This window comes from Rattus norvegicus, chromosome 3 (genome assembly GCF_036323735.1).
Source record: "Rattus norvegicus strain BN/NHsdMcwi chromosome 3, GRCr8, whole genome shotgun sequence".
Classification (NCBI taxonomy): domain Eukaryota; kingdom Metazoa; phylum Chordata; class Mammalia; order Rodentia; family Muridae; genus Rattus; species Rattus norvegicus.
This window is the reverse complement of record NC_086021.1, coordinates 125,529,810-125,551,852: the sequence shown is the minus strand read 5'-3', so window position 1 is coordinate 125,551,852 and position 22,043 is coordinate 125,529,810. Positions and strand designations below refer to the sequence as shown.

General features: G+C 44.3%; 1 protein-coding gene and 1 pseudogene across 7 annotated transcripts in view; both read left to right on the top strand.

Annotated features, from left to right (window-relative positions):
- Nucleotides 1-22,043, top strand: part of Fsip1 (fibrous sheath interacting protein 1) — a 142,598-nt gene that overhangs the window by 119,283 nt on the left and 1,272 nt on the right. For 6 of the 7 annotated variants that reach the window (XM_039104542.2, XM_063283317.1, XM_017591571.3 and 3 more), the window contains one exon: nucleotides 19,264-19,774. In XM_039104542.2, the coding sequence (XP_038960470.1) occupies nucleotides 19,264-19,774 (511 nt within the window). Of the gene's footprint in view, nucleotides 1-19,263; nucleotides 19,835-22,043 lie in introns of all 7 variants that reach the window. The other variant, XM_039104541.2, reaches the window with a different exon arrangement.
- LOC134486138 (glyceraldehyde-3-phosphate dehydrogenase-like) lies at nucleotides 234-13,701 on the top strand (annotated as a pseudogene).

Sequence of the window (22,043 nt, the reverse complement as noted above, 5' to 3'; positions counted from 1 at the left end):
TACAATGTACTTATATATAATAAATAAATCTTTAAAATGTCATGCAAATAAGTAATTTTTCAACTTAGTACAAAAATTTTCCAACTTTGCTTCCCATAAAATTCTATCTTTTTTGATGTACTGATGCTTCCCTAAGGATGCAAAGTGATGCTTCTAAAGAAAGAGATGCTTCTAAAGAGATGCTTCTAAAGAGATGCTTCTAAAGAGATGCTTCTAAAGAGATGCTTCTAAAGAGATGCTTCTAAAGAGATGCTTCTAAAGAGATGCTTCTAAAGAGATGCTTCTAAAGAGATGCTTCTAAAGAGATGCTTCTAAAGAGATGCTTCTAAAGAGATGCTTCTAAAGAGATGCTTCTAAAGAGATGCTTCTAAAGGACGTTCATCCTTGTACCTCATTGTTCACCTAGTTTGTGATTGGAACAGTCGCCATGTGTGACTTTAATAGGACTCCCATCTCACTGAGGTTTCTGGAATCCCCTGTTGACTTTTCTAGCTGACTTTGATAAGGGCTGCTGGATGTAGGCTATTGGGTATGTAGACCCCAAACTAAAGGAAGGGGCATAAGAATGGACAGTTCACCCAGTGTTTGCCAGGGTGGTGGAGATGCCCAGTTAGTAAGGTGGTGGGGATGACAGTTGTCCCAGCAGTGGTGTTGTGACTCAGCTGGTTCCACGTTGGCGCATTCAGCTCAGCAGAATCATGGCCACAGATTTCTCTGAGTGACTTTCTTTGGGTAGCGCCTGTTCATTCCTGGTTGTTTGCCGGCACCCTTCCCTAGCCTTCTTAAAATGACATGAAAATACCTGACGTCATTTTAATTCAGTTTCTGCCTACAGAAACCCATATCAGTTTGGCTGTTGTTACTGTTTGCTTCTAAGAACCCTGATAGATGTGGGATTTGGCACAGGGGATGGCTACAGGAAGTAGAAGTGCCAGAACGTGGTGACAGCTGCGGTTGCTGTCTGGGTTAGTTGGCGCTAATGGTAGTGAAGAACCCAGATGTAGCAAGGGTGGGATGTAGGCAAACTATAGCACATGGAGGAAATTCTGCCAGGAGACTCCATGAGTTGCCAGGATGAGGTTCACCAGAAGGGAATGCTCTTAAGACTATGTGGGGTTTCTGTCAAGGGATGAGGACTAGGAACAGCGAGGCAATGTGGCTACTGCTTCTTATAGAGACAGGCAGTTAAAGAGAGAACAGGAACTAAAATCCCCAATTTCCTTATCTTAGTGTGGATCAAAATGAAAACTATTCCAACAACTGCATATAAAGAATTCTCTTACAGAATTTTGTTTTGAAAAGGTGAAAAGCCAAATGCAGTTTACCAAATTACATTGTTGGCTAAATTCCTTAGGTTAAAGTTTTGGCACATCCAGAAGGTAGGACCTAAAAATAGGCAGGGGATACAGTAGAATTTGGTGAACTCAGAGTACCCTTAAGTCCCCAGAGTCCTTTAAGCCATCCCTGCCACCTGAAGAAGCCCCATGTCCCTCTTTGCTGGGCTGCTCTTATGTTGATAGAAATATCTGCCTTCTGGCTTCGGCTGTTATTCAGGTGGATCAGTTCTCCTTATTCACTCTGAGAAGCTATAATTACTAATAGATTCCAGCAGACTTTAAAAACACCATTGACAAAGGCAAAGCTGGAAGTCAGTGTATGGTGTTAAAAAGTTGCCAAATCTTGTCAATTATCATTGACAAAACACCCAGGGGACATGTATGGCAATCACATTTGAAGATTCCAGAAGAAGAATACAGTCTTAGATAGGTTAAATTGATTGCTGTGGAAGCACTTGGCCAGAGGGTCTGGATTCAATATGTGAACATGAGTAGATGGCATTGATTCTAATAATTTCTTTGATTTGTTGACTACAAGTTGAACCTTAGCTCCAAATGAGATGCTAAGAATTCCTTTACATGTTACGGGGACACAAATACCAACACGCAAAGCTAAGACTGATGCAGGGGTTGGCATTTATTATGATCCTGGAGACATGTATGCCACGTGGATGCCTTAAGAGGGTATCGATGGATACTTTAAGACAAGGGCTTAGAAGATTAAATGACGAGGGACCACGGACATCGTTGGGAATAAGAAAGATTCCGCACTAGCCAGTGATGCTGGTGGGTGGGGCTGCTCTTGTTGTAGGGACATTAGGAGCGTGCAGCAGTGGGTCGGAAGTTCCAGCAGTTGACCATCAGGTGGTATGATAGCTTCATAGCAGTCAGCAAAATGCACATTTTCACAGGAATAAGGGAAAGGGTCCTTGGAAATGGCCGTCAGTAACTGGATCTCTGTGGTGGAAACAGTCTCAGAACCAACTATGCCACTGGTTTTTATAACACATCTTTGTGATTGATTTAAGCCATTGCAACAAAAAATTGTGTCCCTTGCCCAGTTCCCAGACAGATCAGTTCCTAAATTCATCATCCATAAATAGGGCATTATGAAAGACCCTTGGATGTATTTCTTAAAGCAATGGGGAAAGAAAGCATTGAGACCTTCCCGAGACTCCTGGATGTGTGCTGCTTGGGAGACAGTCTCTTGCCGGCAGCAACTCAACTTACGTTTAGATCCTTGAAGTGAGTTTGCTTAACTGGGAAAAGTTTCTTTCTTATAGGCAAATGAGCACATGTTCCAAACAGCTCAAGTGAGCTTGCAAAGTGAACATAGTTACTTTACGGTAACTTTTAGAAGCAGCACAGTAACTTTATGGCCTTATCTAGAGTTATATCATCTTTATGACTGTCAACATTGTGTCTACAAGGCAGGGTCATCAGACAGGATACTTTGCTCTCTTCATCTGGTATGGTATGACATCGTGCTCATAGGACTTTGGGGGGAAGGTATAGCAAGTTCCAGCTATGCCTTGATATAAGGTGTGTGTGCTATTGGGAAGGAGACCACCCCCAACATGCAACCGTGAGCTGCAGTCACCATCCTCACAACCGGAGTTAATCCGAGGATCCTCGGGAGGTGGAAAGAGAATGGATTTCACAATGCTGTCCTCTGAATTCCATACATGTACTGCACCACACTCACCCCGACTGATGATAAATGAGATTTTTGGAACATGGCAAAGTAAAACATTGTTCTGAGAGCTGGAACTGAGACACTGTTTATAAGATGCTCTAGCAAGGTGTTGCCTTTGGCAAATGTTCCAATAACATGACAGGTAGATAACATGAATGACATAGAGACAACAAGGAAGAGAACCATTCTGATTGACTGGAGGACTGGCTGGCTTCTCAAAGGCATTTAAGAACTCCATAATGCCCCAAAGAAATTGGTTTGACTCTACTATGACAAAGTTGTAAAGAAACTAACGTATGCATCCATTGAAACGCAGACCTAAGATGTGCAAGCATAATATAAAAGTAGGGTGACCTGCAGAAATGGCTCAGCTAGATTCACAGCCAAAAGCATAAAAGCAAGGGATCTTTCTGAGAATAAAGTAATGGATTAACATATCTGTATGCAGTACATACTCTTCCAGAAGTAGCTTCTTAAAATTAAATATCCACTCCATTCTTTCTATTCTTTTTTCTTTTTTTTTTCGGAGCTGGGGACCGAACCCAGGGCCTTGCGCTTGCTAGGCAAGTGCTCTACCACTGAGCCAAATCCCCAACCCCCACTATATTCTTAACATACCAAAATACTGCTCTAGTCTCTGAGAATAGAGCAGTAAATTGATCCAGGCTCCTACACATGTGGGTCTTAAGTGTCAGAAGGGAGAGTGTCCAACAAATATGAGATGATGATGGTCCTCATCTCTCATCTGTGGGGCATGCTTTCCGTGATCTCCAGTGGTTGTTGAAATGATGGCCAGTACCAAATCCACATGGTCTGTGATTTTCAATACATACAGATAAAGTTTACCTGATAAATTAGGTATAGGGAGAGCTGACAACAGGAACCTATGATAAAGTAGGGAAGTACAACAGAAGTTCTGTGTGACATCTTGCTGTTGCTAGAGTGTCTTACTGTTTTATACTCACCGTTCTTCATGTGATGGGGCAAGACGACTCAGGTCTTGTATAATTTCACACAGCATGAGGCTAAACTTACTTGGGTGGATGCTTGTTACCATAGAGTGGATCATAACTAAGATCGCTGCTTGGTGGCGGGTATCATAGACTGCTGGACAAATGGATGATTTCCCTTCTGGATGGGATGGAGTGAGAGATTTCTTTATGATATTCAACAGTGCACAGTTTAAAACTTATGAATTTCTGGAATTTTCTTCATATTTTCAGACTGTATTTGACTAAGGTAAACAAAGCCCAGAATGTGAGACCATGGATAAAGGCAGACTGCTGTAGTGTCCCAAGGGGCTATGTGCTACATATGCAGCACCAGGAAGCAGAGAATGGGCACGAGGAGAGACAGCGCAAGTAGAAACTCTGGTGGTTTTGACTGTGGTGGTCATGGAAGGGCTTGGTGACATTTAGACTGATGATTGGATGAAGGGACATACCCTGATGTCTGTGTGTGAAGCGTTTTCAGAAGACGGGCAGCAAGGAAAAGGGCAGTGATGCGAGAGCATGGAAGCCATACCCAAGGACTAGCGAGCCAGTGGGAGAAGCTGGCTGCAGTAAGGGGAGGGGACATACGGGAAAGAGCTGAGAAGTGATGAGAAACCTAACTCCCAAGGACTCTGTGGGAGTTCGGTTAGATGATTCCAGACGGGAGAGCACACACAACTGTTCTACACACTGCAATATGATCACTCAGGATTGGGGCTTGGTTTAGGGTAGCACAGGTAACAGTGGAAAGACAAATTGCAGGTGAATGCAGAGGTTTGAGGAGAAGGAATGATGAACTGCAGTGTGGAGGGAGAATGGCTTAGAGCCCGGAGACAGGTTAAGAGTAGAAGAACCATGTCTTGTGTGGGTTTTACGGATGGTATAGGAGAAAAGGACTATCCTTTTCACTTGTATGCATGTGCATGCACGAATGAATGAATGAGTGAATGAATGAATGAGGCTGGGGTGGATGAGGGGGACTGAGCACTGACATCAGTGTTACAGATGTGGAGGAAACTGGTCCCTGGACAAGAACATGTCAGTTAAGAGATAGACAGGTCCCTGGTAATGGCTTTAAGAGGATTTTGATGTCAATTTAAGTTTAATTATGTTACTCTTTAAAAATAAAAATTACGACAACTTTTTCATAAAGAAAATGAGAAGCCAAATGTGGTTGTATAAAGCTGTAAGCCCCAGCACTCAGGAGGCAGAAGCAGGAGGATTATCATTGATTGTGAAGTTACGTAGGAAATACCTGTATCAACCCTCATCCCACTCCCCACTCTTCCCCAGAAGAAAGAAAATAGGGGAAATTGTGTGTGTGTGTGTGTGTGTGTGTGTGTGTGTGTGTGTGTGTGTGTGCGCGTGTGTGGTGGTGGTGGTGGTGGTGGTGGTGGTGGTGGTGGTGGTGGTTCTTTACTTTCGGCCTTTTAAATGTCTGTGGAAAGAAACAACCCAGTGAGGAAGGGGAGACAGTGGGGGTGGGGTGGGGAGAAGCAGCAAAGCCTTGGTAGACATTTCTGTGAGGCACTTGCATGCAGCGAGTGGAAGTATGTCTTTCAGTCTGCACTTCTGCATTACTATTTGCCGGTCAGACACAAACTAGCACCCTACACTTAGTGTTAGTATGCGATCTGGGGGAAATTGTGATTTTATTTCACATACTTGACTTTAAAACACTAATTTGAAATGTAATCAAATGGAAACAAAACTATTAGTTTTGCCTGAGTGACACTTTACTGTATGATCAGAAGGTATAATATCTGAGGCTCTTCCTCTGTTTCTTCAGACAGGATATTTTTCGTGTATTTATTTGGGTGATCTTTTCAATGACCCCACATTGAGCTGTCCTTATCCCTGCCTGCTTTTGGACCATCCGTGTTCCTTCCAAAGTGACCCAGAACCAATGCAGGGATGGGCTCATCTGCCCATCATTGAAAATCAAAAGAGAAAAGATGACATATTTACTGAAAATGTTCACAGGAACATGCAGTCCCTGTTTTGTTCAATTGAAGTCTATCCTTACAAATAAAGAGCTTTTGAGAACAGCTTTGCACTGTAAGTTCTTATGAAAGGACACACTTTACTGCATGTTTGTGAGGATTTCTATTTAAACACACAAGTAGATGTCTATAATTAAGCCTAACCACAATAAAAAATGAAATATTATTTGTCTGTTTTCTTGGCAGAACAAATTAATCTCTATGTCTGACTTGTAATGAATTATCACAGGCCCGTGATTCAGGCTTTTTATGGAGGAGAGAGAGAGAGAGAGAGAGAGAGAGAGAGAGAGAGAGAGAGAGAGAGAGAGAGAGAGAGAGAGAGAGAAAACGTGTGAGTATGTACATGTGCACGTGTGTGTGTACGTGTGAGTATGTGTGTGTGTGTGACTGTGAGGTATATTCCCTCAGTTATTATCACCTTTATCCTAAGATGGGGTGAGTCACAGCTTATGGATTGTGACATGGAGAAAACAAGACACACTTAGACCTTCAACAGCGTTATCTGTCTGTCGGCCTTCAATGGAACCTGAAATTCCCCATGTTGGGGAATCCTTCAGGAGTTAAAGCAGTTTTTTCTGGTCTGCCCAAATTCCAAGCAAAGTTTAAATTGAACTGTTACCTTTCTAAGCAGCTCCAGAGGGAACAGGGCTCAGGAGAAAGGGTACTGGGGTTAGGCTCAGCCATGGCCTGAGACCATTGGTCAATAAAGAGACCAAGATCTATGAGTTCATGGGGATGTCACTATAGCAGGTAGAAGATCTCTCAAAGAAAGGGTCAGCAAGATGGCTCAGCAATCAAATGGACTTATTGCCAAATCTGACGACTTGAGTTCAAGCCCTGGGACCCACATGGTAGGAGAGGATAGATACTCCCTTCCTGTAAATTGTCCTCTGAGGCAGCCACCCACACACCCACAAGTACAAACAGGCAGTAAAGTTTAAAAGGAAGAAATTGTGATGTCTACAAATCTTCATCACTTGTCTGTCTCTGCCAAGTCCTGGGAAGGTATGGGATACAGGATTAAAGAGAACCTGGTTCCCTCTTCAAAGACCTTAACATGTGCACGAAAGTAGACACAGTGAATACTGAAAGGGTGGAATTTGGAGTTCTGTGTTTGGGGCACTCAGAGGGTGGTTGCCATCCCCTGAACTTCTCCTCTTGTTCACACACTGGCCTCAGGCTTGTGAGATGAAAGGGACATTTGCTATGGGCTGCTGCTAGCTGTCAAGCAGAAGGGGAGGTATCACAGTGGTACCTGTTGTTAAGGTGTTTCCCTGGGAACAGAACTCTTGAGCATCTGTGGGAAGGTAGTTGTGAGGATTCTGTACTGTTTATTAGTTCTGGGTCTTAGATGAAGATATTCAATTTCTCTAAGTCCTAATTTTCTAATATTAATATGGTGCTATCAGCTTTGTCCACCTCAGCCCTAACTTATCCTGACTCTAGTGTAAATGACTGGACACTTGCCTAATAAAGGCCCCGGCGATGTGAAGAGAAGCAGAAAGGTTCATCCCAGCTTTATGTGAAAGGGAACATCTAATGCATCATTTATGACAGCAAAGCATGCCATGCAGATTCTTCTGCATTTGTGTACAGTTCTCTAGGTGGCTTTATTGCTGGCTAGAGAATGTAACTTCCAGGATAGCTTGGAGCGTGCTATCCACAGTGTATCGTTCTCCGTGGCAGTGCAATCTCACTCTGAGACTGGAAATGTAAAAGGACAGTTCACTGAGCAGCACTGTTAGTGGGAGCGATGTGTTTATGTCGGGCTTTGTGTGCCATACAGAAGGCACAGGGTAATTAGATGCTTCAGATACATGTCTAGACAGGGCAGGACCGCGGGAGCGCTTCAACCCTGGGAAACACCACAGGTCACTTGTTTGTGACCAGAAACGGCTCTCCTTCATCAACAAATTCAGTGTGAGGTTAGATCTATGGTACAAGGTTTCTGACCAGCAGGAAAATCAAAGCTAATGCAATGTGACAGGACCGAAGGTTTGTCCAACTGGGCTAGGGCTATGCCTGGTGTGGCCTGATTTGAAGTGCTGAAAGGGATGGATGTCTTCCAAATTGTTTTCTGCCATCTGGCCATGGGCCTGGATTCCCTTCCTAGAATCAGGGCTTTGGGTTACGTCATTCTGATTCAAAGGCCTTCTCTAAATGCCAGTTCATTCCTTGAAAGAGTTACATATTGCAATCTCAGGAGGGTGATGGGGGAGCACATTTTAGACAGGTAGGCTATGAAGAGAGGCAGTAGGAAATGCTTTGAAGTTTTGACCAGAGAACATTTCCGGGTGTGTGTGTGTGCTTAGATGGAGAGGGAAGAGGGGGGCAACAGGAGGTCTGGTGCATTAGGGTCTGGGTGGGGGAAAGGGACAGTGGATGCCTGTGTTCATGAAGAGACAATCCTATTCCCTACATCCCCCACATTCTCTCAGGGAAATCTTATTATTTTGGACAAAGGTAAAAATATCTTGACATCCACCCCTTCCTGGTTACTAACTTTGGTACTTTCTGGTACTGGAGATATAGTTGACCTCACAGTAAGGTGGCAGCTTTGAATTGTCCCATACTGGCTCTCTCCCAGCATCTAATGGTCTCTGTAGCCTCTTGAATCCAGCAGGATACATGCTAATCTACTCACCGCAAAGTGTGTGAGATTATCTATAAAGCACCATCCATTCTTGGTACCTCAGAGAGGACCCTCGAAGCTAAGGGCCAGTTGAACTTGGACAGTGCAAACCTCAGTGTGGAGTTTCCTGAGAAGCTTATCTAGTAGCTGGGGCTGCCAGCTACAGAGGAAGCTGCATGCTCACGTCCTGGTAGGCTGAAATTGCACTGGTTCCACACCAGGCTTACACCATGTGCAACCTTGCATATGCCTACCTTGCTCAGTACAAGCACTTGCTCCTTAGTGCTTTTTGCTGCTGCTTTGGAGCAGTGTGATGCTAGTATTTTTACTTGTCAATGGGAAGTCTGAGTGGGAGGTTTTCGTCATTTGTCCAACTTCTAACAGGCAGAGGAAAAAGAGGGCAGATTTAAAGTTAGAAATACTAGCGTCCCCCTGCCATTCTGCGTTGCTGCTAAGTGCATTTCCTGTCCCTCTGGGGAGGAGACAATAGTTTCTAGATACCGTGCAAGCTCAAGGAACATTTCATGGAGGCCCTTTCCCAAATGGCCATGGGAATGCACATGCATAGAAACAGCATGGATCAAGGGTGCTGGAGACACATCTGGGATGCAAAGGGATGCCAGGTGTTTGCTTGGCTTGCCTAGTCTTGCTTTGATTCCTGGGGGAGGAAGGGCTGTGAGGCGATGCTTCCGTTTAACCTAGTCTTGCACCCTTAGCGACTAAACAGCACGGCATGGTCTTCCCTTCACTCCATCTGGTCATTCCTTTTTTATTTAGTTCTGATTTTGACTTTCTTCCCCTGGCTCAGTTCATCTCCTCGCTCCATGCTCCTTTTGGCTGCTCTGGATTACTGTCCTCCAAGTCTCCCAGGGATTTTCTCCTTCCACCCTGCACTTGGGGTTATGTGCTGTTCTTCCAGTCTCAGCAGGGCTCAAGCCTATCCCCTCAGAACCTTGGCAGGAAACTGTTGCTCCTTGTCTCAGTTGGGAACAGCGTAACATGGAGAAATGCTTTGACTGTTACCACTTAATTATTCAAGAAGACAATGGAGAAATAGAAGTGGGGTGTAACTGATGTGACCAGTGCTTGCAGACAAGTGTGACTGATGGGTTGATATTGTGAGGCATCTCCAGGGGTGTCATAGGAGCGACTGCCTCTTGGGGGAAGGATTTTGTTCAGTGCCTTCCCCTCTATTGGCTGAGCTTGGCCTTTAGTGTTTATTCTCCTGCACTGATTATCACGTGCATGCAGATCTAGATGGACAAACTAAATCTCCTCACACTGGAGTGTTTCAGTGGCGGGACAGCCTGGCCCCTGGACATGATGCTGTGAGGAGATTTCTTGGGCCACGCCAGGAGTTAATCAACTCTTCTTTTTAATTCCTAGGGTTGAACACCAGTTCTTTTGTGAGTGTAGGTGAGTGTTCTTTCTCATGGGGGAGGGACAACCGTATAAATCATCTCACAAGCTAGAGGCAGCTATGAACATATTGTGGCTCCAACCCTGAAAAGCAGAAGTACTTATGTCCCCTAGCGAAGGCCTTGTCCAAACCCTTGACAGGCTGTGAGGCCAGGTACTACCTTCTAGACTAAGCCTTTGTTTCTTCCTTGATTTTGTAACACTAAATGCCTCCTCGGTGCCATATGTGAATGGATATAACTTATCTTTTAAACCTTGTTGATCTGAGCTGGTGTCAGATGAGTTCTTCTGCAGGGTGACCCTGGACTCAGACATCTTAGTCCAACCAAGAAACATCATTGAAGATCTCAGGGATGGTGCTTTAATGGTACCATAGCTTTGGTTCAAAGCTTGGGTGGTTACAAACACAAGGTAACAAACTGTAGAGAGGCAGCCCTGGGAGCCTAGAATTGTTCCCAAGTGCTCAGTGATATATAGTATTTCCAATTTACTCACTGCTCAGCTGACTTCTAGGTAGAGTGAGGCAAGATTTGGCTCCACCCAAGGTTAAGACAATTGGCTAATGTCATGACTTCGGCTCCCATCATGACCTCTCTTAACTCAACTAGAGCCATTCCTCTAGCTATCCCCGCCTGTTTTGTTTTTTTTAGGTCTCTATAAACTTCTTCTCATGTGTTGCCAGCAGTGGTTGGAGAGTTGTAAACTGCTATCTTGGTAACTAAGCCAAAGGAGGAATGCTTTTTGTTGTTTGTTTTGGAGTAGAAGTAGTTTTCAATGGATACTTTTTTACCTTTGCTGTTGTGGTTGATTAGGACATTCTGTCTCCCCACCCATTATCCCTCATGATATGGAATTAGGTTTTTTTTATATGACTTTTTTATATGGTGTTCTTTAGAAACTCTGTTGGGGAAAAATACTTGACAACTTAAGCTCACATCAAAGCCCCGGATTGCTTCTGCAAGCCTCTAATGATGGATTTTATGGTTGTTTGCGATACACACCTACTCTCAATGGCTCTGTCAACAAATCTGATGCCCAAAGAATTGGAGGCTTTTATGGCTGGGGAAACTGCAGCTGTTTAGTGCAGGAGGAGAGGTGGGGACAGGGTGAGGCAATCCACACCCACTTAACTCCAGCAACCCAAACTTTCCTCTGAATCAGATTCAATTCCTATACCAAACTGGCATTATCTGGGTGGAGGGGCAGAAATGACGGGCAGCCTGGGCATGGAGCTGTAACTGTACTGGGCAGCTGTAGATACTGGACATTATTTAACTTATTGGTGTCTCACTTGCCATGAGTTCTTGGGAGGATGAAAGAGGGAAACATTATTTACAATGAGTCCCAGTCAGATGCTGGACTCAAGCCATCTGTGTTCAGCAAACCCCAGCTCTACTACTGGGCAGCTGTAGACACTGGACATTATTTAACTTATTGGTGTCTCGCTTTCCATGTATATAAAGTGAGAATAGTAAGAATAGCATCTATCTCTTATGTCACTGTAAAGTTTAAGTGAATCAATGCATGTAACATGCATGGGGCAATACCTGGCTTAGAGTAAGTACTTAGTAAATGTTAGTTATTACTATTCTGCAAGACATCCAGTGGTGTCAGTAACTTAGTAAGGTTTCTGACAATCAACACTGCACATGTTACACTACACTTTCCTGATGACACAAAATCCGGTACATTTACCCTGGTTATTTTCTGTTTGCACACTGGATAATAAAGAATATTAACAACAAAGGAATACCTCTGAGTTAAATGGGACATGTAAAGAATACATATTCTTAGCCGCCTATAAAGCTTTCTCTAAAGTAGATCATGTAACAGGACCCAAGGCAAGTCTTAACAAGCACAGGAAACGAGGATAACTAACTCCTTGTGTGCTCTCTGGCTGCAGTGCAACAAATCCAGAAATCAGTTTCAAAGGAGCTACAGAACATGCAGACGCTCATGGAATTAAACAATATGCTACTCTGAATGATAAATGGGTTCTTGAATAAAACAAGAAATAAAATTCATAGAACCAAACGAAGATGAACGCACACATACTGGCTCTCTGCTCCTCCCTGTTCCAGAGACAGCTGCATCTTCTCGTGCAGCGCCAGCCTTGTCTCATAGACAAGATGGTGAGGGTCAGTGTGAACGGGTTTGGCTGTATTGGGCACCTGGTTACCAGAACTGCCTTCTGCTCTGCATCTGGCAAAGTGGAGATTTTTGCCATCAACGACCCCTTCATTGACCTCAACTACATGGTCTACATGTTCCAGTATGACTCTACCCACGGCAAGTTCAACGGCACAGTCAAGGCTGAGGATGGGAAGCTTGTCATCAACGGGAAGCCCATCACCATCTCCCAGGAGCAAGATCCCGCTAACATCAAATGGGTGATGCTGGTGCTGAGGATGTCGTGGAGTCTACTGGCGTCTTCACCACCATGTGGAGAAGGCTGGGGCCACTTGAAGGATGGAGCCAAAAGGGTCATCATCTCCACCCCTTCCACCGATGCCCCTGTGTTTTCGATGGGTGTGAACCATGAGAAATATGACAACTCCCTCAAGATTGTCAGCAATGCATCCTGCACCACCAACTGCTTAGCACCCCTGGCTAAGGTCATCCATAACAGCTTTGGCATCGTGGAAGGCCTCATGACCACAGGCCATGCCATCACTGCAACTCAGAAGACTGTGGATGGCCCCTCTGGAAGGCTGTGTCATGATGGCCATGGGGCAGCCCAGAAATCATCCCTGCACCCACTGGTGCTGCCAAGGCTGTGGGCAAGGCCATCCCAGAGCTGAATGGGAAGCTCATTGGCATGGCCTTTTGTGTTCCTACCCCCAATGTATCTGTTGTGGATCTGACATGCCGCCTGGAGAAACCTGCCAAGTATGATGTTATCAAGAAGGTGGTGAAGCAGGCATCCGAGGGCTATGATGCCACTAAAGGGCATCCTGGGCTACACTGAGGACTAGATTGTCTCCTGCGACTTCAACAGCAACTTCCACTCTTCCACCTTTGATGCTGGGGCTAGCATTGCTCTCAATGACAGCTTTGTAAAGCTCATTTCCTGGTATGACAATGAATATGGCTACAGCAAAAGGGTGGTGGACATTGTGGCCTACATGGCCTCCAAGCAGTAAGAAACCTTGGACCACCCACCCCAGCCCAGCAAGGACACTGAGAGCAAGAGAGAGGCCCTTGGTTGCTGAGGAGTCCCCATCCCAACTTGGCCCCCAACACTGAGCATCTCCCTCACAATTCCTTCCCAGACCCCCATAATGACAGGAGAGGCCTAGGGAGCCCTCCCTACTTTCTTGAAAGTTCACTGCACCCACAGAAAAAAGGAAGCACACCTACCAAAATATAGGGGGTCCATGAAAATGGTCCTCCAGAGAGCTCTACAGCTCCAGTGACACACAGAGAAATCAGATCCAAAGCAGATAACTAAGGTTGTGCATGTGGCCCCTGGGGAAATAGGAACAAGCCAAACTCCAAGCAGTGAGTGAGGAAACCAGGATGGAGATGAGTGGACTAGGGATGAAAACAGAGCTTACGAATCAGTAAAAGGAAAAATTGTTTCTTGAAAAGATAACCAAGATCAACAAACGGTTAACCAAAATGAGAGGGAGGGAGGGAGGGGCTGAGGGGAGAAAGAGCGCTAAGCCAATAAAATTAGAGATGAGAGGAGAGACACATACTAGTAAAATTAAAAAAAAAACCTATCAGGATATAACTTAAAAACTTATAGTGTACTGAATTGTTAAATCTAAAAGAAGATATAAAAATGTCAGACCTTTAACAAGCAATGACATTGAAACAGTAATATAAAATCTCCCGCCTAGACAAAGGGAAGGCCCAGATAGGTCCACTGCTGAATCCTGTTAAATACAAAGTAACATGTTGCATCCTCAAACTTCTCCATGAAGAAGTCAAAGACGGAATGTTGTTATCAACCTCTGCTTACAAAGTCAGCATCACCCTGATACCAAAAGCAGACAGAGACACAGCAGCAAGGAAAAGTGTCAATCAATCTTCCTGATGAGCCCAGATCAAAATAGCTGCTAAAATGCCAGCGAACTGAGTTCACGAACACATCAAAAATTCTGCTCACCACAGCGATGCTGCTTCGTCCTAGAGATGCAGGCTTGCTTTAACATATACACATTAATAAGTGTAATATGTCACAGAAATCTTCTGAAAAAAATCACATAATCATCTTGATAGATGCGGAAAGGCCTTTTCACAAAACCCAACATTCCTTCATGCTAAAAGTCCAGAAGAGACAAGAATTAGAGGGAATGTATTTCAAAATAATAAAGGTTATTTATGACAACTCTATAGCCAACATCAGCATAGCTGGGAAAAAAGGCCAGATGGGATAGCCACATTCAGAAGAATAAAACTATATTCCTGTCTATTGTCCCACAAAATAGCCAACTCTAAAAGATTCAGATGCCTTCATTTAAGCCCTGAAACCCTGAAACTGTCAGAGGGAAACAGCTGAGAAAACAGTTTGCCGAGATATTGACGCAGGCAAGTGTCTTTCACCAGGGCTGTAGTTGCTCAACCATCAGCGAGTGGGACCCTATGAAATGACAAGCTGCTGTGTAGCAAAGGAAAACACAGAGTGAAGAAATAGCCCACAGAACGGGCAGAGTTCTTCACCAGCTACACATCTGACAGAGCATTAGTATCCAGAATGCACAAAGAACTGCAGAAGCCAAACAAGAGATAAACCATAGGTGGGCTCAGGAAATGAACAGCAGATGAGATGCAAATGGCCAGTAAACAGGATAAATGCTCAACCTCACCAGCAGTGCATCTTCAGAGGACCACAAATCAAAACTGCATGGAGACCCCATCTCACCGCAGCCAGAAGGGCAGGCCTTAGGAAAATAAACAGCAGTAAATACTGGTGGATGTGGCCATTAGAGAACCTTATGCACTGCTGGTGCAGAGGTGAATGGGTGTGGCCATTGTGAGAGTCAGCATGGAGATTTCTTCAAAATAGAAATCCCATATGACCCAGGCACACCATTCCTGGGTACTTACCCAGAGCAATGCAAGTTGGTGTATTACAGAGATGTTCACACAACAGTGTTTGTTATGGTATTGCTCACAGTAGCTAAGTTATGGGATCAACAATACGGGAGTGGCTGGGCAAAATTGGTGCACAGTCAGCAAAGTTTTTTCTCCCATAAAGAACCAAGCTGTGCCATTTGCAGGAAAATGGATGCCACTGGAGATAATCCTATGAAGTGACTTAGCCAGTCTCAGAGAGACATATATTAGCTGATTTTCTCTCACCCATGACTTTTGCTTTATATATAGACATAAATCATATACATAACTATGACAGGAAAGTAGAAACAAGCACCTCAGGGGAACAAGGGGCTCATGGGCAGGCGTCACATGGGGAATGTCCTCAGCATGGAGTATATGCGTGTACGAAACCTTCAAAAATGAAAGGAAGGGAGATGCATATAAAGGTGGCTAAAGTGAAGGTGGGAGGAGGGGCTTTTGATTTCTTCTGTAGCAAAACGAAGCCTGAGAAGGAATGCACTGCAGTAAGTTTTATGGGCAGGGATTTTAAGAGAAACCAGCTTACCAGAGTGTGGAAGTCCGCTGACATGTAGGTGGATTCTTGGAGGTGAATGCTTGAACAGATGGCTCCTTGACTGCTCATACTGAGTGGCTCAGTCCTGGAGCTCAGTAGCTCAGAAGCATCACAAGTAATCTGTATGTGACCTCTGCCGTCATGCGTAACTACTGAGAGAAGCCAGGGATGGCTCTATAGAGCCTGAGTCCAATCCAGCCCAGTACCTGTGAGTTGCTTATGTGATAAAGTGCTATCTAGACACTCGGGGCAGCCTTTGCTCACTTGATTCCCACTATATCCATTTATTGAGTTTTTATGGGGGCAGGGCTCTGCTGGGAACCAAAGGATGAGAAAAGTGGGTCACATGGCATTTTCTGAGCTGCACCACTGCCTGGAAACACTGTTACCTAACTAACTTAGTTTTTCAAGATTACTATATTTGACTGACTTTTGCTGACAATGTTTTGAGAGCAAAAATTATAACAGTTCTCCTTTGGTATTGTGGGTAAAGAAATACAAGTAGTATTTTTAAAGCCGTTCTTGTGCTCATCAACATGGTGGTGCTGAGGACTGAACCCAGAACTCACACTGGGAGTCTGTTCCCGGCCACCAAGCTGCACCTCTGTCCTGTACCCCTTTAAAAATAATTGCTTATGAAAGTCCATTTCAGAGTAGTGGAGAGAATGCCTTCCACTCTCTGTTCCCAAGGCTTGTGTTTGTCCTACAGTTAGAAACTATTTTTCTTTTGCTTAGTTCTCATTCTTCCTCCTCCTCTGTGTATTCGACTCCATGCCCTTCATTTTTATAAAAGGTTTTGCTTTCCTCTCAGTATTCATAACTGCTGTACTTTTCTGGGTATCTAGCCAAATACATTGTCAGAATTTCCAAGTATCTAACATATCAGTATTACTTTTGGAAGCAGTCAAACATAGCGGATTACTTCCCGACTCTCCCTACCACCTGCTACCCCAGAGACCCAACTTCCAGGATCCTTCGTTCCTCCTGGTCCAACAAGGGCCAATTGTTCAGTTGCCTGAGAATTTTACAATGACAAATGTTTGTTGTTGTTGATGATGATGCAGTGTCTTCTTTCTAAACCCCAGCTTGTGGTCCTCTCATTGTGAACAGCGTTGCATAAGCAGCATTAGAAGGTGCACTGTTTTAAGCACCCACTGCTGTGCTGTGCCTATGCTGTCCTGACTGTGATTTATATAGTCGGTGAAGGAGCTGTGCTGACAGTTACCTAGTTACAGCTAGGATCTGCTGGCTGTGGAGATGGTCCAATGGTTACGGGCACTGGCTGCTCATCCAGAGCACCTAAGTTCAGTTCCCAGTACAATTTCTTATTATTCTCAAACTCACAATGGCGATTGCCACTGAGTTTTTATCTTTTATTTTTTTAAAAAGTTTTTTGAGAGAAGATCTTACCATTCAACTCTGGGTAGCCTAGAACTCACTATATAGACCAGGGTAGCCTTGAACTCATAGAGATCCACCTGCCTCTGTCCGCCCGAGTGCAGGGATTAAAGACGTACATCATCATGCCTGGCATCACGGTGTTTTACAGATAAGTTCAATATAATTTGAAAACACATGGTATATTTTTAAAACACGGTGCAGAACTTGTCTACTGTAGTTTGTTGACGGCCTGAGAAAGGGGATGAAAAGCACAGAGTTAACTATGCCTTTCTGGTAATAGTTGTACCAGGGTTGTACGTTTACATATACAATGTATGCAGAAAGTTTAGCTATTTTTCCTGGTTTTGGGGTGTGCGTGTGTCTGTCTGTGTGGTGTGTGGTGTGTGGTGTGTGGTGTGTGTGTGTTACTGGGGTTGAACTCAGGGCCTCGTGCTTGCTAGGTAGGTACCTTCCTTCTGAGCTACATCTCTCATCCCTTCAATCTTTGTGTATTTTCCCAGTAAGCCAAGAAGAACATTTCTGTGGTAGAAGTCATGGCTATTGCAGTAGATGATAAGCCTTCTTATGGGGCCTGGTAGCTGTCAGGTATGCATTTGTGAGTTTTTCCACCATATCCTTGAATACCGACTTACTGGAGAGGGCACTTTCCCCCCATTTATTTATTTGTTTGTTTGTTTGTTTGTTTACACACCACCACCCCCACTTCCAGTCCCCTCCTCACAAGTTCCTCTCCCCATTCCCCTTCCCCTTCTCTGAGAGGGTTCCCTCCCGCAGCCAGTATCCCCACACCCTGGTACATCAAGTCTCTGCAAGGCTAGGCACATCTCCCACTGAGGCCAGACAAGGTAGCCTAGGTGGGGGGATGGATTCCACAGGCAGGCAACGGCTTTAGGGACAGCCCCACTCCAGTTTTGGGGGGCCCGCATGAAGATTGAGATGCACATCTGCTGTATATGTGCACGGCAGGTGGGGATTAGGTCTAGACCGGAGGAGGACACTACTTTTTGTGTGTGTTAATGCATTTGGAAACTGTTCCTTTTTGAGCTGGTTGTAATTTGCTGCAGTTCTCCTGAATTTCTGTCTTCTCTCCCCCCATGCTTTTACTTGGTGCATTTTTATGTTTCTTCAGAACATTGCTGGAAGAAAAATGTGGGTTTTAAATGTTGACTACATTTGATTTTAGACAGTTTCACACAGAGTCAGTTCACAGCACCACTCTGTAACTTGGTTGGTCGAATGCTTGCCTAGTGTGCTCAGAGTCTTGGGTTCAGTCTCGGGTGCTGCATAAACCAGGTGTGGTGGAAATCAACAGTAAGGGGGAAAGTGTTTTAAAATTCATGCTTTGTTTAAAACCCTCAGCCCTGGACATTCTTTACAAAAGGAGATTTAATATGTGTGACCACAACTTTCTTCCATATACAAAGTTCTTGGAATGCCCCCGGCCTGTGCCTGTAATTTTGAAGCAACTGTACGTCTCAGGATGGGCCCCGCCTCATGCTTCCTTTTCTGTCTTCAGCAGTATTGTCTACTGAAAGCTGTGGACAGATGCACTGCTGGTGAATCCAGGGGCTGCTGTCATTGGCCCTGGTCTCTCCCAGTTGCAGAATTGGGTAGTGCATGGCTCACACTGAGGGCTGGGTGGAGGCAGAAGAACCTGACTGGAAATTATGGTAGGGTTCATTTCTGTGTGACCCATGGAAGACACTTTGTCTTTTTCTCCTGTTGTTTCTGTGTGTTATAAGGGTGCTAGTGGTTAGTTTAGATTATTTTAATCAGCATTATATGATTCCCTCCTCCCAATTAATGTGTACAATTTATTCTAAATTTATTCTGGATGGGCGGAATCCCAGCTCTTTGAGGGGGGGGGCAGAGATAGGGGCCTTTGAGTTCGAGGCCTGACTAGCCTACAGAGTAAATTCCAGCACAGCCAGGGAAACCCTGTTTAACGCCCCCCTAAAAAAAAGAATAAAAAATTTGTTCTGCAGGTTACTGTTTAGTCCCCTACAGCTTTAGACACTTTAAAACAACCTGCTTTCCTGTCTGCATATACTGGGTAAGGGGTTTTCTGACACTTGAAGTTCTGGCATATTCCTGAACGCTTACCTACAGTAAACACATTTAATCAACCGATTGACCATGAGAACTTTTGGTTTGTTTCTTCAGCTAAACCCCCCATCCCGTCTTTCTGAGGAACAGCTGAAGTGTCTTCTGGACGAGTGTGTATCCAAACAGAAGGGCATCAGTCTGGGTCTTTCTTCTGAAAGAGAAAACAAAGACACTGGTGCAGCAGTTGGGTCCTCACAGCTTTGCCCACCCACCGTCTGTGAGTTACTGGAGGAGTCCGAAGCCAAGGTCCAGAAAACTCAGCTAGATGATGCGAACAGGCTTGAGAATGAGGGATGTACGCACTCCACAGACTCCTATCTTACCAAGGCCTTGGCTGGGCACTACAAACCAGAAGCTCTCCTCATCGAAGTAGAGACCATGAAGCACCTCCAGTTCTCCAAGGAGGAGGCTTTCAATGATGCAGCAGACTATTTTATGTCAAAGACCATTGGCATTGGGAGACTGAAAAAGCCCCCTTTCTTGGATGATCCCCTGGATGACATCAGCATGAACTCCTCCTCAGACGACCAACAGTCGAAAATCAGCCTTGCGGAGAAATCAATAGGAGGTGAGGATGAAGAGCATGAGTTTTGTGAATATTTCTTAGACATCTCGACCTGAAGACATTGTGAGTAAAAGGAGAGGGAGGTGTAGTTATGTACTGTTAGCCTCAGATGCTGTCCCTATGAGCCTGCAAACCTAGGAGCATACTTACCAATGTTCAGGGAGAGGTTAACACTCTCCTGAAATGTATTGTCTTTCATGATAATTCTGTTGTTCAGAAAATGATGTCGACTGCTGACTGTAGAGAAAAAGACTGTAGAGAAATTTTGAGTGGTGATAAGTAATTTAAAAAGATTTCAGCCTCCAAACTTTAGTGATAAAATTTTGTTTGAGGGAGTGAGCTTGCAAAATACCTATAAATATAACTTCAAAAATATGTAAATACTATAAAATACATGTAAAATGCCTGCCCAGACCACACCCTCATTCCCAGATAGGATTTCATGGTTCATCTTGTATTTTACAAGAGTATAATGACACAGAAGTCAAACACTATGGGCAGGTGTTTTTTTATTTTTAGCATAAAAATATTCAATTACTTATCTGGGTCGGAAGTAGATGTCATAATTTGTGAGTCTATTTTAACAGCTTAAATTTTAATCTCTAATGTAGTGTACTCTAAAACCTATTATCTATTAATCATTGATCTATCTATCTATCTATCTATCTATCTATCTATCTATCTATCATTTGTCTATACTCTCTCTGAGGAATGTGATAAGTTGATTTTGAGCCAACACCTCAGTCTCATGCCTCTAACTGCCTGCTGGCAACTTGACAGCCTCACACTCAGTTTTTCATCTCTCCCTCTCAACTCACATTTCTCTTCTGACTCCTCTTTCTTTAATCTCTTATGCTCAAAACCTGCATCCTTATTGGGTTGTCTTTTTCCTTGCTCATAACCTCCTAGGCTCTGCACTCTCAAGCTCCAAGCACTTTGATCCCTCCACCGGTGTCTCTCCAATCCCGCCTTCTTTTCCACCCCTCCCACTGTTGGCAGAGTAAGCATTTGATGACCACACTTCTCATGACAGTTGGTAGCTGGACATTACCTGTTGAACGAGTTGGCACTTCTTTTACTCACTGTTGAAGGCCTCCACAGTCTGACCTCAAGTTCCCCTCCTGTCAGTCTCTGATTAGTCGCCTGACTGAAATTCTGGTTACAGCTAGATTAGCCAGGGACTTCAAGTTCTTTCAGATTCTTCTGTAACTTGGATGGGTTCACATGTTCCTTTAGTGGATGGCAGCTACACTCACTGAACCACCAATGCTGTGTTCCTTCAAAGGGGATGAACCTAGACCCATCCTCTTTGATCACTCCATGCATGTTTTCTGCCTTCACTGAATGCTTGAGCATGTTAGCTCTCTAGCGGATCACTTTACGTACCCTGCCTTGATATTTTATGTGCGTATGCAACTTCCTTAAAGACGTGACTTTCAAAGGAATGGAGGACCGTGTGTCTGCTGCAGGGATCGTGGAAGTGTGACTAGCTGTGTGACATAGTCACTCCATCTTTGGACACACGCCCACACAGAGATTTCTTCGGTGTGTGTGCACAGGGCCTGGACTCAGCCTTGAACATATTTCCTCAGGAGATGTCTACCTTGTTTTTTAGAGCAAGGTCTTCCACTGGGACCCAGGGCTTGCCAGTTAGGTGATCAATCTACATATCTACAATATAAATATTCAGGATCCTTCTGTGTTTTACATACTTCTCCAGGTTCTAGGACTTTATTTAAGTAAGGTTGACATTTGCAGTGTGATATTTTCTTAGTGTAGAGGCTGCTGTCTTGTGTGCTCTAAAGTTTAATAAAGTGCCCTGACTGTACTCAAGATGTCAGTCACAACAAGCGATGTCTCTAGACATTACCAAGTGTTCACTGGGCCTCTCTCCCAGTTGAGGACCATCAGCCTAGGATATAAAATGAGTAGGTCACAGTCATACTTGAGATATTTCTCAGTCTTTCAATGAATATGAGAACTCACACAAGGGAGCTATGTATCATAGCTTCAAGATGAAGTCCACAGGCGACATTACAGAGGAAGTAATGAATGCTGGGGAGATGGGAGGTGGAATTAAAGGTCAGTCCTCAAGGGCGAATGGCCCTTCAGTTGGTGAGAATTTGACTACTGCACAGAAAAGGACTCAAATTTACAACAACAACAAACAAACAAACAAACAAACAAACAAACAAACAAACAAAGGCAGGGCATGCATGGGATGCCAGGGTCCCTCCTTTGCTGTGTTAGCTTCCTCTCCACCCTGTTTAGT